Source organism: Engystomops pustulosus, chromosome 10, assembly GCF_040894005.1.
Source record: "Engystomops pustulosus chromosome 10, aEngPut4.maternal, whole genome shotgun sequence".
Lineage (NCBI taxonomy): Eukaryota > Metazoa > Chordata > Amphibia > Anura > Leptodactylidae > Engystomops > Engystomops pustulosus.
The window spans coordinates 33459622-33477281 of NC_092420.1; the positions used below are offsets into that span (position 1 = coordinate 33459622).

The window sequence follows — 17660 nt, forward strand, 5'->3', positions numbered from 1 at the left end:
CCTACGGAGAGTTTAAAACGCAGATGGCGACTTTTCACATGTAAAAATTCTCCGGCTGTGCACACTGACGTTAGGGTGGTGGATTGGGGAAAATAATTGAAAGTGCTAGCTATAAGATACGTCTGCAATAATTTTAGGGCGCAAAAGCCCTGATAAATATACTCCATAGAGTATACACAGTATGTACACATCAATTTGGAACACATTATATACATAAATACATACATATAGTATATATACATCATATATTAAGATACACATACATGCAGTATAAACACACCATATACACACATAGGGGCACATTTATCGTATGCTGGCGCTACATGACGCTGTTCCAGCCCGGCGGCAGTCGCCGAATCTAGCAGGAGGCCCCATCCTCCTGATAAATCCAGGTGGTCGGCAGCACAGTAATGCCTGGGTTCTCCTGCAACAGGTCTGACCTGGTGTAGAATTGTGCCATAGCCTGCGCAGGGTATAGGAAGAAACAACCTGCACCGACCGAAACATGGCATTACAATGCCCCCTCCTCGCCCTCTGGGACGTGGAGGGGGTAGAAGTCGCAATTCCTGGCCTCTATTTATTATTCACCTGTACAAGTATAAGGTTAAATGTGCCCCATACTGTATTTACATACAAATAGCATTTCCATACAGTACATACACACCATATATCGTATACAACATACAATATATACACACATATATACATACATACAGCATGTACACTCATACAGCATGCATATACATACCACACAACGTCCAAACATACACGTATTTATATGAGCAAACCCATCTAAAAGATATCAAAGGTACATACATCTTTGGGTGTGCTGACAGGCAGGCCGCAGATTTTTGCAGCGGGCCACTGATGGAACGGAGGGCCGTGTGGCAACAAATGGTTGGGGCTAGACGCAGATGGAATGGGCGGGCCGGTCGGCGAAAGATGAGATGGTCTTTGTTGACAGGCCGGCCGCGGATGAGATGGGCGGGGGACAACAGATGACATTGTCGGAGGCGGCCGCTGATGGGTTGGGCCGGCTGGATGCAGTTGCAGAAGGTGGGTCCAGCAGCCTGGGAGAACGGCATTCATAAATTTTGTTTTAGCCATCCATCCCGGGCCCCTGTGCCACTCTACAGCCACCATTGTAATCAATTGTATGTGTGTCTGACACGCATACAATTAATTCTACTGACATCTGACTGGACCCAAGCCCGGTTGCCCTGATTGCACCAGATCAGTTGGCCTTTACTTGCAGCCTCTTGGAAAAGTGCTCACTTGTTGATGGTTGTAGAAAAGACTACCTTGAGTCGCAAATGTGCCTGCAGAAACTCCATCAGCTCCATTGAGTTGTATGGAACAGAACGGTCATGTGCGGCCGTCTGTTCCATTAATCCCGGGAGTGACAAGGGGTCCGACTGAGGTACCTGGGACTCCATTGGATTCCTTGTTCTCGTGATCTGTGGGGGTCTTGTCACCATATTAGGCCATATCCTAGAGTGTGAATGCTGAAAGCAGGAGGGAAATGAAACGCTGTAGCCAATGCCTCAAGTTTAAAGCCTATTCCTAGATGAAATCTTGGCATCCTCGAGGGAACATACAATCAATTTCGGAAAGAGCGGACACCATTTAACCTGAACTTCAGTGCTGCAGTTCTGCCATCATCTCGCATCATCTTTTGGTATGATTGAACAAACTAAAAGGAGTTTCTGTTGCATTTCTCTTTCCTGCTAAATCAAATTCTAAAATTTCACTGTGATAGGACTGACTAGAGCCAGCATATGTAATAGATTGACAGTACCCTATGGGCCACACGAATCTCTACATAAACACCTGGAAGTGCAAAATAATCGAGGATCAGATATTTAAGAAACATTAGAAAGAAAAGACAGGAGCCAAATTAATTAATGCTTTAGCAGCCAAACACATTTTAATAGACTTTGTATTCCAAGAACCCCCCAAAAATATCTTGTCGTAGTTATAATGTGAAGCAACAAAGTTGCACATAATACAATCAAATGTTTTTAAAACAAAAACTTGTTAAAAGCTCCCACATTTGTCCCCTTTGAAAAGTTAAACAAAAAAACAAAAAACAAAAAACCTCAGTTTTCAGAAGACTCCACATGTAAATCCCTTGTCTACCAGACTCACTCTTCATATTAGGAGCTGCTGGTAGAGAATGGATAAATATATAACATCTGACAGGTATTTTGAGAAGTTACACAGACATTAACCAAAGCATCCAGAAAAATCCTGGCAACCCCACCCAATCCCCAATAATTTGGGTTTTTGTCTCTGAGTCATATGTAATGATACAGTACCAGCTGCTGCAAAACACAAAAGATTTGTAAAATTATAACTACAGTCTCAGCTTATACACAACTTATAGAGTTAAACATTTTAGCTTGCAGGAATTGACAAACATAAATTTTTCCTTCTTGTAAAGTACCACAATACTATATAAGATTTAAAACATGGTCTACAGAAACAAAAAATAATACAAAAACAGAGGGGGCGCTGTGCCAGATGGATATGCTGAAATGTGATTACTGGAGGCTAAACAAGAAGAGGTTAACATGGGAAAACATGTATGGTGCACCCAACAATTTTAGCCTGAGGAAGTTACAAGATGTTGAAGAACCTGATTTTGTCGCAAGATTTTTATTTTTTATTTTCTGGCCAAGATTTTGGCATAAGCCAGCCAAGAGCACAACTCAATTCCACGCTATAGCCCATAGTGACCTTTCCATTTAGATTGCTTGTTAAGAAGTGTCCAAAGCTGGCCACACACTTTACATAGAGGTAACGTTTCGCCATTGAGCAGATAAGCTACAGGACACATCTGCCTATATCCATTCTTTGTCGGGATAATCGGGCTAGCCCCACATTCAGTAGACCGTCATCAACCCTTATCTGGTGTCATGAAGGCCATGGCTGCAGTTGTTCATTAGATTTTCCAGAATACACAGCACATTTGATCCGGACACCAAGACGCACAATATACCCCACTTTTATCCAACAGTCATCCTAAAGCGGTGGAGGGTAGTGGCCATCGCCGACTATATAACATAGTACACATGGAGCCTTGCGTCACCTCGGAAGTATCTGATATACATACAGAACTCATGTTTATGGACAGAATTTCAGGATTTCCCTTTGCCTACATTGGAAACTTACTGGACATTCTTATACAGCTTCCCGATATTCCACAAATGGAAGCAAAATGTAGCTATGGGTCGTGTTTGTTACGCATGGAGTACAAATAGCCATAATATTAGGTGACAAACACGGCTGGCCAATGCTTGGCAATCAAAACCCAGAATGCTTTGCAAGATAAAGCAGATCATATTCAAGTATATTTTAGGAACAAAAACACTGAAATCTAGAAATCTCTCACTGCCAAAGGCTGTAATAATCTGATCAGACAGCATCGCATAATGACGGGAAAAAGTAAGATCAGCAAAATATGTGCAAGACGTCTTAATGTAACCTCCTGAGGGTGGCATAACGTATCAGAGTCACGGCATACATGTACAATGTAACCTCCTGAGGGTGGCATAACGTATCAGAGGCACGACATACATGTACATTGTAACCTCCTGAGGGTGGCATAACGTATCAGAGGCACGACATACATGTACATTGTAACCTCCTGAGGGTGGTATAACGTATCAGAGGCACGACATACATGTACATTGTAATGCCCTTCTCTTACCTATTGCGGCTGACCCATGTTTACCCACACCCAGTCCATGACTCCTGAACTCTAGAATCACATGACAGGTGAATGGAAGTATTCATGCCTTAAATTGTTGTCTAGTAAACATAAAAAAACTTGCAACAGACAGGATTCATATGCGTTTCAGTCACTTGTGTTTAGTATATATAAATCTTGAAAGTAAAAATTAAGACATTTTCCAGATAACTCTTCGCGGATTGACTTCACGATTTCTAAGTCAAGGTATTTATGCAAATTGCAAGATACATTTGGTCTGAGAACTAACATCCAGCAGTAAGAGCTCAAAAAGTTAAGTAGGTTAAAAAGAAGAAAACAGTAACTGAATGAAAAGCTTCCATTGACATGCTACCTTTGGCAGGAAGGAAGGGGGGGGGGCACATACTTAAAGGGGACTGGGGAAGGATGGCGCTGACCAGATGCACATTTATGGATTGTAAACAATGGACGGTCAGTTAAAATCCAATCCCCAACCCGCGTCATGGAGTACATGAATATCGCTTTCCATTCCCCAAGGCTGTGGATGGTTGCAGACATTTCCAAGCAATACAGAAGAGCAGCCTTCCAGGTACAGCACGAAAAGGCTGATCCGAAAACACGGTGGCATGATGGCATCTTATCCAATAGGAAATAAAAACACTGCGCCAGGTTTTAAAAGAAACATCACCTTTCAATATCTGGTATCTTTCCTAAAAGGTTAAAGTCCTGGGACTAGAGACCGATGACAGACAACAGAGAATAATGTGGCTAAACCTGATAAATTAAACATTACAAGAAGAATATAGAATACAAAGACACATTTTTCATGTTTTTTGCTTTTTTTCCTTTTTTTTTTTTTTTGCTTATTTTGGTTAGTTAAGAAAAGTCTTCGTTACACAATGATTATAAGAAACCTTTTCCCTCTTAAATGCGGAGGAATCACAATTTTTTTTTTTTAATTTTTCTTTTATATTTGTTCCCTTCCTTGTCGATCTGAAATTTAGTTCAAAGCTCTGTACCCTCTTTATAGGCGCAATGTTACAAAAATAATATATAGTGCATTGTTTTTTGTTTTTTTTTTGATTTTGGATAAATTGTCAAATTTCAACAGCTTTCAACGTCTTATTAGATGTGATAAAATAACAATTGCTTCAAAATTGCTATAAATGCTTACTATATTTTGGCAAAATGTGATTATTTGGGACACATTCCATAGAGGTAAATTGTCTATGGACCAAAACCAGTTACTAAATTTCGTATTAACAAAATATTCACAGTAGTTAGGCTAGGGATACATGTCCAATATTCCTAGGCCAGAACACAGCTGCTGTCTGGCATAACGTAACAATGCTATCAGGTGGCATTGGGCATTGCCATCATGCAGGACCACTCTATACATTAGCTCAACACTAGTTGCCATGTTGCTTCAGCCTTAATGTAGGCAAATCTATAGTTCAGCAATCCACAATAGTTTTTTTTTTCTACTCGATTATAAAATAAGGTTTCATCTCAGATGGTAACCCCTTGCATAAATCTTCTGAAATTAAAGTTTTTTTGCCATTAAAAAAACAAACAAACACACACTCCCCCCCACAATTTCATTAAATGAATAGCAGAGCTCCCAAGTGTTATCCTTTGCAGGAGCCTCATTTACTCAAGTGTTACATTTCGGCATCGCCACCCGCAGTCAACTATGGTATTCGCTACAAGAAGTCTGTGCTTTTCACGCATTCCTAAAACACTGACAAACAGAAAAAACTAGGCAGCCTGTAAAGAAGCAGTGCACATTACGGATGTCGCTCTGGTAATTGCTGGGTGCGGGCAATACCCCTCAGATTAGGTGATATACAGTGTAAGATATAGGATAGAGTTTACATTTGCATATATAGCAATTAGAGGCAGATTCTGGGACAAGGTTACAAAGCCTGTTGTGTACGAGTGAGCCGGTAGATTTCGATACAATTGTGCACTTGTTAGGATGGAGCCCTGTTCCCCCTGCCTCTTCTGCCCATCATGACAGAGCTGCTGCCTCCAGCAGTTAACAGTGAGTGATAGCCCAGCAGGAGAAACTGTACAAAACACAGGTAGGAGAGAGAGGAGGAAGCCACCTATTGGTCACACCTTTAAGGCAAATACCCAAAATATGCCATAATGAGTACAACAAATAGATACATATATAAATATATATATAGACGCAGACACAACAAAACGACAACACAATACCTGATGCGCACAGTTTCCACCAATGGAGACCTTAAGAGGAGGGGGGGGGGGGTAACATCTTCATATACATAAGAGAACAGGTGCATGGCTTACTGTATATGTGCAATGTTCCTGTCTATCCTATATATGAGAACCTTATGGGCCTAGGAGGTAATATTCTGCAAACAGCAGATCGGCTGAATGCTATGGACAGATGTTGTGCTGCAAAGTAGGACGAGAGACGCCATTCAGAATAAAGCTTGTATACCAGTAACTGGAGGAGTAACACCTCGAACGATGCATCAGATCTGTAAACATTCTGGAATGAGGTAAGAACTTACAGCTAAATATTCATGGTCAATATACCACAAGAAACCTCTTTACCAATTCAAACACTCTCATGGACAACCTTAGCAGCAGAGACACTTTTGGACCCTATGGTGGTGCTACAAATAACTGGTAGCTAAGTTCACATGTCCATTAGGTTTTCAGTTATTTGGAGCCAAAACCAAGAGAAGTTGAAGAACCACAACAGGTTCCAGAAGGGTCCAGTGCCCATTATGGAAAAACCTGCACCTGTTCTGTGCGTTTGACCACTCCTAGTAATGTAAAGGAAATGACTGAAGACCTAACAAGAAGTGAACTTGGCCGTACAATGTCGTCCCGTGCAGCCTACATTCGGATGACCGTCCTTCTACACGCACCCACAGACAATTTTACTGGACCATCAGTGAAGACACAAAAGTCTCACTTACCAAGTGCCGCAGGTGAACCTCCAACTACATTAGTAATATACATGAAACAAATGCTGGAGCGAATGTCAAACTAGTCAGGAAGCCCCCATACACAACATGGTTGACCTGTCCCACCACAATAATCAGGTATGAATATTGCCTGGGGGATGTCCGTGCCACAGAGGGAGTAGGTCCTGACATCTCCCAATTTAAGGAAAATCTCAAAAAGTGCACAATACCTTAGGGCACGTTCACACATGGTGATAACGCAAGGTTATGGCATGCATTTTGTAGACGCAATGTTCACAGCAATGTAATTAGGTAAAGCTCTTCTTGCTTTTGAAAACGCATGTGCTAACATCACGTGTGAACGCGCCCTTAGGATCTAGAGAAGTAGAAGAGAAACCTAAATTAGGATGAATTAGATATTTAGGGATTTTGCATGCCTAGTACTTCATCTACTGCATAGCACTGACCTACACATGGTCACCAACCACTCAAAACATTACTCTCTCTTCACACCAGTCAGATAGTAACACTCAAACAGAAAGAAAAGAACTGGAACTATGAATTCACTGACTAACATCTAAACCAGAGACAATTGTTACAATCACCAGATTATACATCATGCTTGAGCTTTTCTATTTGTAGCCATCTTAGATCCAAAATCAGACTAGACGTAATACAGAGGAGCTGCGGAGATATTTCACTTTTGCACATGATGTGAATGGCAAGTACATGCAATACTATTGGTTAAAAGTACCAGTACGTGTCACATCACAATACACCGTTCACGTCCAGAGATGCATTTAGAAGTCTTCAGGGCTCTTCTTAGACATAATATCACTACCTGCTGGTTTAGCGTCTGTACAGCGAGGACTAAACTAGTGCGCTATAGGAGGCGTCCGTCAGCACAAGGATCATTCTATCGGCCAAACAGGCTCTGACTATAGTTTAGGGGACAATACAAGAGTCTATAGGGTCTTATACAAGCTGAATGTGTGTACGTGCCATAAAATTACTCTGGGCTCTGTCAACCATAGGCACATGTTCCTCAACAGAAATTGAACTGTGGTACTAGGAGACTTCTGAAATTATCACAGGAGGTTGCCTGGCAAGCCAGGAGCGACCCCGGGAGAAGAAAGAGGCACGTTATCTGGGAAAAAGAATTCACTTCAGGTATCAATATAGACAAAACCGTTAAAGTCAGATTTTGAGGAGATGTAGGTATTATTTCTATGAGGAACCTCAAAAGTAAAAACACGAAATATTCTGTAATGCAGTACAAGGGATTAAAGGGCTTTTTCAGTGGGTAAAAAGGGGTAGTGGGCTCAGATTTGTTTTAGTAAAAATAATTCATGTTCTTTATATTCTCTTCCTCTTCTATCCTGATGCCGTGTTCCACAATGTTCTCTGAGCCATTCTCTGCCCGTGGTCAGGACCTGACATAGCCGGTCATTGGACCTGGGCAGCATAGAATGATGAAAACATCTTTTTTTATTTTTTTTGGAGCCAATTGAGTGCGTTCTCACCATTTTTCCTGTGAAAAATCATTTTGATGGGAAAGATCCTTTAGCTGGATAGCGACTACATGGGAACACATTCTCTCCAAGGAGTTAACAAATACTTGTTACTAAAGGACACATTTGGTACTGAAGAGTCAATGGACTCTCCTTACTGAGAACTAAATGTATTGGGCTAGTCCTTTAAAATATTAAATCTTTGCACATCTTTGTTCATGTACGATCAGGAAACCTTTGGTACAGACAGATATGGAAACGTGTTGGGGGTTTTAACTTTTTTTTTGGGGGGGATGGGGTGGTTGGGTTCAGTTCCTATTCCTTCAGATAAGCCTGTGCAATTCCAAAACGAGTTTTGGTAATGGCATATTCTGCCAGCATTGGCATTAGCAGTCATTTCATTTGCCATGTAAAACTGCTTTAAGGCCTTTCCCATACTTATTTTTTCATATTTTTAGTTTTCACCAGGCATTCTGATATTTGAGATGGCAGGACTATCATAGTCTACAGTGTTGTTCCTGCTGTCAAATATCCTTGAACCTAATAACTTTTATTATAAAAGTCAATGGTGTCTGTCATGAAAAAACATGGTATAGTGGTCATTGCGGTGGAAGCAGGGACACTTACTCACAGATCCAGGCATCATGACTGATGTAATCTTCTTGTATTTGTTATCCATGGGGGATGGCGAGACTTATACATGCTGCTGCACCGTGTAACAGTTGTAAAGCTAGATCACAGAGGGGCTAAGGTAGCCCTTCTGATTCATTAGCATATTTTTAAAGGTTTATTTAAAAAGGAAGGAGGCCATGTATAACAAATATAAGATCATCACAGCCTGGATCTATCAGTAAGTGCTCCAGGGTTATCATGATTGATAAGATATGTTATTTCTTAAAGAAAATCTACTAACTGTTAAGGGGAAATATTAAACTAGAATTTTTGGACAAAGGGCTCCAATTGTTTTCTATTGTTGGCCACAGCAGTAACCTGCCTCAAGCAGATGAGGGACCATAAATCATCATTAGGGGTGAGGTTGGAAGAGAGGACTGATACTTTAATATAAATTTTCAGCCTTTAAAAAAAAAAAAAAAAAAAAAAAAGCAACTCCAAACAATGTGGGATAATAGCACCAATACAAGGGTATCACTTCCACCTCAATCTGGAAGTTTAGAAGTTTTTTTTCTTCCTATAAAACAGCAAACAGATGGTCATGGAAGTAGTAGAAGGGAAGGGATTGGGTTGGACCAGATGTACCAAGGTCGAAAAGTGGTTGCCATAAGTAACTATTACCTTTTCTGTCCTGATTTTGATAATACTACAGATTCCATAAGTCGCAACCATAACCATTACTGCTAAAATATAGCTTTCAAAAGTTTGCAGTGTGCCATGGATCCTATAAAATTCATGGCAAAAGGAAGAAGTGTCTGGAAAGAGCTGAGAGTATGCACACAGGAAAAGCCATAATAAGACTAGGGAGGGGAAATATTTATTGATGAGCACCTTTTATTTGTAGACAAATATTTATGAGCTTTAAAAGGTCAATTTTATCATCATACAGAGTGCAGCGATCTGATATCACCTTCATAATAGTAATATCCCTGTTACAACCAGAGGTGTCATAGATAAGTGGTACAGATATTTTATGTTTCTCTGACTCCTGCACATTTCAGCGGGGCACACAAAAATAATCCAAAAAGTCAAATACAGATAAGATGGTGCCTGTTTATCCACATAGAGAGGTATTTCCTATTATCTAGTAAAGTGCATCCTGCACCTACACACAAAGGAGGCAACCGGTCCACACAGGAATAATGAAGGCTTCATGGTTTAGGTTATACTTCCCATTGCTTGTACACGCACACAAGTTGCCTCCAATGTGTTCAGGACTTGACTGGTAACCCCCATACCATCCAGACATGACTTGGATGTACAATATATTTATCTCAAAATGCTAAAGGATTTACTATGCCCCTGGGTTAGATAGAGAGAATACACAATGGCTATAAACAGTGTGTACTGTCCCTTTAAATGCATAACTTATATGGAAAACTATACAAGGAAAATTAGCAGCATGTACAGAAAACAAAAAAAAAGTTCTGTAACTTTTGCTGGAAAGATGCAGCCTTTTATGTACAGAGCCCAAATGGCAATGAAGAGAAATGACATGTTGTAGGGGAAGAAAGCAGTGGACATCACCGGGCTACTGTGATCTGAAGACACTACAAAGGAGACCTGACCGCCACGCACACGCAGAAATACAGTCCATATTGGATGTGGATTTATACACATTGATCTAAAAAAAACAAAGCCTCTGTCTGCAAGAGTCTTCTTTGGGGACCCCTCTAAAATGTTTTTTTACTAAACAGAGCGACGGATGAGTTTGGGATCCTACATCCATATTTTTATGGGGCCCCAAATGTAATGACAGGTCCCCTTTTGGAGGAAAGCTATAAACCTCCTAACTTGTCATAGTAGTAATAATTTGCATCCCCTTTATTATCTAAACTTAGCACTCTGCATTGTACCACTGTGCTCTGGTTATCCCCCTGGAAATGTATCATTTATCGCCATATACAGCATCTATCGCTACATGCCCTAACCAAATCCGACACACACACCATCAATGGTAAAATCCAGATACATTTCCAGGAGGATTACCTGAAGAGAGGTCCAACACTTGTGTTATGTTCTGAAATCAATGGCAACGAGGAGAGATATAACCTGGAAAATGAAAAAGAAATACCGCTAAGAGGCTTTTATTGGCTTTATAAGGTTTCTTATGCTCATCAATCATAAATCTTTGGCTCACAGTTTCCTTAAAGGGGCTTTTATGTAAATGGCTGAGCAGATATCCCCACTTTTTTCTATGGATGAAAGGAGAGGATCCAAAATTTGAACACGTAATAGCATAGCCCAGCCCAGGGATATTATAATCAGATATTAATACCCCTTTAAGGCAACATGTGGCATTTTAGGCAATAAAATGCAACGTGGACAAAACACTAAGATGGAACAAAACCAAAAGGCTGTTCAAGTAGTCACACTTCTACATCTTTCTCACTCTTCAGGAATGGTTGAAATGTTGTGGATCTACTAGTACCATGAGAGGACTAAACCTGGAGTGTTCCCAAACATGGAAGTGCTAACCATGATAGAGTGAGCAGTCCTTCAACCTCACAAGTGCTCTAGGATACGGACAGGTCATGGTAAACATCCCATTCACCCACAGTGACCATTTGGGCAAAACTTGAGCCACGATTAGGTGCTGAAACTGGTTTACCCGTCATCTCAGGACATGGGCACAGGTATTAAAGAGTGTATTAATAATGACATAAGGCAAGTCTGTGCCCCATGGGGATGAAATGGGGCCAAATACGGCATAGAGCTGGTGACGTGTTCCTATGCACACACTGTTTGCTGGCGATTCCAAGTCCGTGATATCAAAGAGGTTTTATTATAGCAGTTCTATCAGATGACACCACCAAACTTAGACCTATATGGCCACAGTTCCCCAAGTATAGGGGTGTCCCTCAGCAAGTATGAGAAAGTTACTTCAAAAAGAGAAAACCACCACCACATAACCCCTACTATGCCTCGCTTTCTAGGCCACTCAGGACTCCTTTTACTAGTTAAGTGCGTAACTAACCCACAGCGAGGGTTATGGTTGTGTGCAGCAATCATGGTGAATGGCTTGTGGTTTCTCCAGGTCAGAAAATGAATGTCTGGAGTCATGGTCCAACCCCCCCTCCCTTATTTAAAAAGCAAAAACACAACAAAAATTTACTAATAAAAACTGCCAAAAAACTAGACACAACATATGAAAAAAACAACAAAACATTCGCCTCCAAGTCATTCTCCCCCGCAGTATATAGTCACACGCAGCCAAGCAGCATCACAATAGTTACTCTAGCGGACACTAATGCATAGATACAGGGCCATACAGAGAATACAGTACCTGCATTTTATTCCTGTATACCAAATCCAAACCACCATGTCCACCACTTACTAGCCATCAACACATCGGGAGCTGATGAACGGGATCACCTTCCACCTGGTCTATTGGTGTAGGTAATGGTCCGCTATGAACCTCATGGAAGAACACTGTTTATCTCTATGTAAGGGATGAAATGTCACACTATAACAGCAAGTCAAGCATCCATATAAGTGCTGTCAAAGATCACTGCTTGGGTGATGTCTACCACACAAGTAACCAACCAAGCTTGTTCCTGCTGCTACAAAAAGAGCACGTTCCCGATAGGTTATTCCCAAAAGATACTGTATCATCTGTCCTAAAGACGTTCTCAGAATATAGGCAGCTAAAAATAAAAACCCTCCAGGTCACAGGTCCCAATCTGAGAACAAATTAATGGTGAGGTACTTACCTAACAGATAAGGTGTGAGGCAACAAGAAATTTTACAGCAAATATTTTTCAATTTTCAAAATTATATAGTTACAGAGCCCCCTGGTCACCATGTGAGGACCCATGGCTAGGGATGGCGGACAGAATGCTAAAATCTAAGAGCAGATAGAATCTGTTTCCTGATTCAATTCACAAGAGAAACCTGAATGGGCCCTTGAATTTTGTGATTCCCACTAATTTCTATGGGTCAATGTAAGATCGCTTTACTATATATATATTTTTTACACACAGCTAGCAGTCTGGACTAGAGGTCTGTGTATGCAGCTTACGTAGAGAGGCACAATGAGTGTTTATAGGAATGGAACATGTCACTTGTTGGGATTACAGCTTGGAGTGTGCTTAAAGAGAACCTAACTCGGTGATTTTTTCTGCTATCTGCATATAATGGAGGCGGAGAAGCTGAGCAATATTTAGGGGTTTGTGATTTGGAGTGAGATTTCTGAGTAAATTTTGTCAAGACTCCTAGAAGACACAGTGAATGGCATCTTCTTCCCTGCATCAGTGTGTACAGGGATTGCTGCCAGCCATCCTATGTGGTTGGGTAAGCAGGACTCTAATGATCTTCCCAAGGAGACCTGATTTACTTCGCTTTTTAAATAGAAATCCTTCTCCAAAAATCATTAAAAAGCCGTTTCACACGAACATGTGCAGCCCATGTAAACGGGCTGTATGATTCCACGGCCTGCACACAGAGCAGAGGACTGGAGTCCCTGTAGTATATAGAAATATGCAAGAACGTTCCTTGTAACGGCCAAACAGCCGCGGCTTTAATAGTTAATATAGTTCTGACAGGGCTGTTTGGCCCTCCTTGCATTATACTTCTATATAATGTAGGGACTCCCGTCCACTGCACTGTGTGCAGCCCTTGGGTGTGTGTGTCATCATACATTCATGTAAAACAGCCCTAACCCTGAGCATCACAGAAGAGAAGTCACCTGATAAGTTTCCTCTAAAGAATTAAGATGCCAAACTGAGGCTTCTACAAAAAATTATAAAAAATACTAGCCACACTTTCAGTGCAGTAAACGAGTAATAAAAAAAAAAAAAAACCTGATGCTAGAACGGTACCTACATGTAAGCAGCAAGCCACCAACTTGTCAAGCACAAGGGGATGTTAAAAAGGCTAAAAAACACATACACGATAAAAATATGTTGACAAAAACCAATAAAATGCCGGTTTTCAGATGGCCAGAATTTGCAAGGTTAAGAATAAGACAATAACAGTATTAAATAAAAAAAAAAATAAAAAAAATAAAAATAAATCACATTTGCATCCGAGTCTCCAAACTTCAACGACGACCAAAACATGTGAGAAGCAGCGCCACGTCTGTCCGTGGCTTTTTTCCGATACTATAGCTCAGTCCCAATCAGCGATGATACCAGTACCAGCCCTTTTATTAGTGCCCTTTACATTACATACACACTGGACTAATTGTTATCCATTAATACTCTAAAAAGTTGTTAACCATTTCATCAGACACATGGTACTGCTGTATACTGGGAAGTGGTATAAGCCAAATTTTTGGGCAGACCATTACCAAGAGCTACTGGTTTGATAAGCTTAGGCACCATATCTATTTATGGGTAATACATGATCACGGTGCACACAGCTAACACCATAGATATTTATATATAAAAAAAAAAAAGAGACAAAGGGAATGGCCAATAATAGGCATCTAATTGTGCTGGATGTAAAACATATCAGCAAGTCATCCGGGACGTTGTGACTAGCTCCACTAGGTGATCCACAAAGGGCATACGTTTACTCTAAAGGGGATCACTTATGTCTTCAATTGTAAGTTTATTCAGTAAAATAGCACCCATTACCCATCTTCTAGACCTAGGTCTGCTGACAGGACCTCTCTAGGCAGGTTAAATTAACTAGTCTGCGAAAAAAAACAAAAAAAACCCCAAAAAACATAGAAGAAGATTATTTTGGAGCGATTCCTATTGAAAGGAATACAATTCAAACCATATTATGAATAGGGCCCAGTGCACATATCCATTATAAGATTTAGGATAATTACAGACATGGAATAACACTCATATGATGACAACTTTAAAGATGCAATGAAAAAAAAGGAGCAATATATTTAGCAGCAGATTATACAAATTTGTATTGTATTACTTCTGCGTGTAAAACTGCATGACCGCTCATCAAATGTATTAAATATAATGCCACCTATGGCGCTCATTCACCAGCCAATATTCACCCCCTCTTCCCATTGGTGTCATTATGTCAGTTTTACAGGCCTGGAAGGAAAACAATGGTGCGGATCACCTGGAAATTGGGAAATGATGTGAGCGCAGTAACTGGGATTAGACAGAAGTAATAGTTTAGGTGCAGGTATCTAGACTGGCAGTGCAATGTATGCAGCAACTACAGAAGGCTTGTACACCAAGCCTACAACAAACTAAGTCTGTCACTTAGCTTTACCGCAGAAATTCCATAAAGAAATCCCTTCCAGATGAAAGCCAAGTGTGGTTCTTGCATTTCTGGAAGTCCGCTGTCTTCTAAACACATCCAAGAATCCATGAGGCAACTAGAAACTCTAAGTGCCACCAGTAAGAGATCAGAGTTCAGCCATTGACCCTTCTGTTACCAGAACATATCTAGAAAATGAAGGCCTCTCTGGCAGCAAATATAACACACACACCCTGCGGACTTAATGCACTGTAATATGCATTACCCGCAGGAACATAAAAGGGCTTAAACCAACACAACAACCTAACACGTTGGGCAAAGAGTATGTTGTATCAAATTGCCACCTCATTGAAAGCCTATGCCCCCCCCCCCTCCCTCGGCAGGCATTTTCCTGCAGATATTGCAGGAACACCGTCAATTTTGGATATTTACATGAACTCTTTGAAGGTTTGCCCATCACATGGACAACTGGGTGAAAGGGATAGACAAAATAAAATGCATGACTGTCACAGTACACAATACAAGATGAGCATGATACAATTTGGTTTTCTTTGCCAGCCATGCCAAACCTCCCCCCTCCCCCAAGCTGGGAAAGAAACAGGTGCTTATGTTGCCACGTTCTTGAAATGTTCATTAAATGCATGTTAGAGGAGCATTTCACTCGCTTACCCTGAACAAAAACAGCTCCATTGTTGGGTAAAGCACTTTGCTACCAGTGAGAACTTTAGTGCATTGATGTGCAACATGTCACAGCCCGCTCTGGCAGCAAACTGGTTATTTTTATTTCATTTTTATATTTTTTCTTTTTTTAAATACCCCTCTTCCCTGCATCTTCAAAAAATAACTTTTGCACCAACATAATTTGTTTTCAGCAGTCCCAAAATGCCATGTAAAATAAAACAAAAAAAACCCCACCCCACTCTGAACCCCCCCCCCCTCCCCCCACAAGCACAAAATGACTCTTAAATGGTAGGTTTTGTGAATTCACATTGTCTTTCAACATTGGCTTTCATTATTCAAGTATTTCAAGACTGATATGTGTTTTTGTCCTTTTTTTTTAGTTTTCTTTCATTTTCTACATCTCCCTCCCCCCCTAGACCATTTCATTCAGGACACCCTTCCTCCCCCTTTTCTTCTGATCTCCAATGGGGGGAGAAGAAGGAAACTGCAAGCACAAAATTATTAGGAAAATAAAAATAAAGAAAAAAGTAAAATTAAAAAAAAAAAACACTTTATAGTGACCGCAGGCTTTTGTAACATTGGCGATCAGGAGTCTTGACTTAACACCCACCTGATTTCACTTTGTTTTCTTTTCCTCTTTTTAGATTAAAAAAAAAAAATGTATTTATTGCAAGTTTTGAAGAAAAAAAAAAAACACAAAAAGATCAAGTTAGTGCTGCTGCTGCTCTGAAAGGTCACGAGGTCAGAGTTGAAAGTTCAAAAGTTCATATTGAGTCGGTCCCTCCTCCCAATAGATCACCGGGTAGTAGAGGGGCGGGGCTGCCCATTCGATGGGCGTCCTCTGTGCTGGGCACCCCCCACAGGCTGGATGTGTAGCTTGGTGTACTCCAAAGAGATACGCCTGGCAGGTCACTACCACCACCGCCACTGCTCCACTGTCCCAGCCCTGTGGTCCCTCCGAAAAGGTTAAGGGCTGGTCCTACTGGTTCAGCCTGATGGTTCTGTCCCACTTCCAAAGGCTGCCAGCCTGCGCCAGGAGCAGAGGGAGTTGGCGGCTGAGCTTGTGCAAGGTAACGGCTCACCTCCTCATCCGTTGCAAATTCGGCCAGGATGGTCGTGTTACCCAAAACGCACCTGGGTTGTAAGGGGATAAAACATACAATGAATGCACAATAAATAATCTGCTGTGCTACGTACGTTAAATAGAGGACAGATCCCGGTGCACAATGAAGGTCTATTACACCTGGTCACGGTGCAGTGAATCCACCTTGTGACACTGCAATGTGACCGAGCCAGGTGAGGTGCCAGTTAAAGGGGTAGTACCAACAAGAAGCCATATCTGTTATCCTGTCTAGTATCTGGCCTGCATATATGGAGAAAAAGACTAAAAAAAAAAAAAACTAGGTTCTTCCTTCAAGGATCAGTATCTGACCTACCAGTATCATAGCACTTCAACGCTGATATGGATTCCCCATGTCAGAATGGAGCAGTGGTGCATAAGGCCATTCATATTATCTCTATGAAACTACAGTAGAACGCACCTATCATCATAATTTATAAGCTTCCAATGCATGTCTTTGACACTTTAGAGAATATGCAGCTTTGATATTTAAAGAGGACCTGTCACCCAGAAATTCGGCACTAGGAGCCACATACTAAAGTAAGCGGCTCCTAGAGCCAAAACAAACGCAGCAGTGTTACAATGATAGTGTTATCGGAAACCTCCGATATCTAACATTGCTTAAGAGTACAATAGAAACGCCAGACCACTCTCATGGGCGGTGACTTCCGCATGACACGTGGCAGTCATCGCCGAGCTATGGAGAGAGCGGGGAGGTCCAGGGAAGCACCTTGGACTGCCCACTCATGAATACATCGGACCGCTTTGTACTGCGCAACGGTTTGTTTTAACACTAGGAGCTGCTTATTTTAGTAAGGAACCCCTAGTGCTGAATTTCTGGG

At 41.2% G+C, this 17660-nt stretch overlaps 1 protein-coding gene across 4 annotated transcripts in view; it reads right to left on the reverse strand.

The window, feature by feature from the left end:
• Positions 1–1897: 1897 nt before the first annotated feature.
• Positions 1898–17660, reverse strand: part of TNRC6B (trinucleotide repeat containing adaptor 6B) — an 81949-nt gene continuing 66186 nt past the window's right edge. For all 4 annotated transcript variants that reach the window (XM_072126671.1, XM_072126668.1, XM_072126669.1 and 1 more), the window contains one exon: positions 1898–16832. In XM_072126671.1, coding sequence (XP_071982772.1) covers positions 16463–16832 — 370 coding nt within the window. In that variant the 3' untranslated portion in view covers positions 1898–16462. The remainder of the gene's footprint in view (positions 16833–17660) is intronic.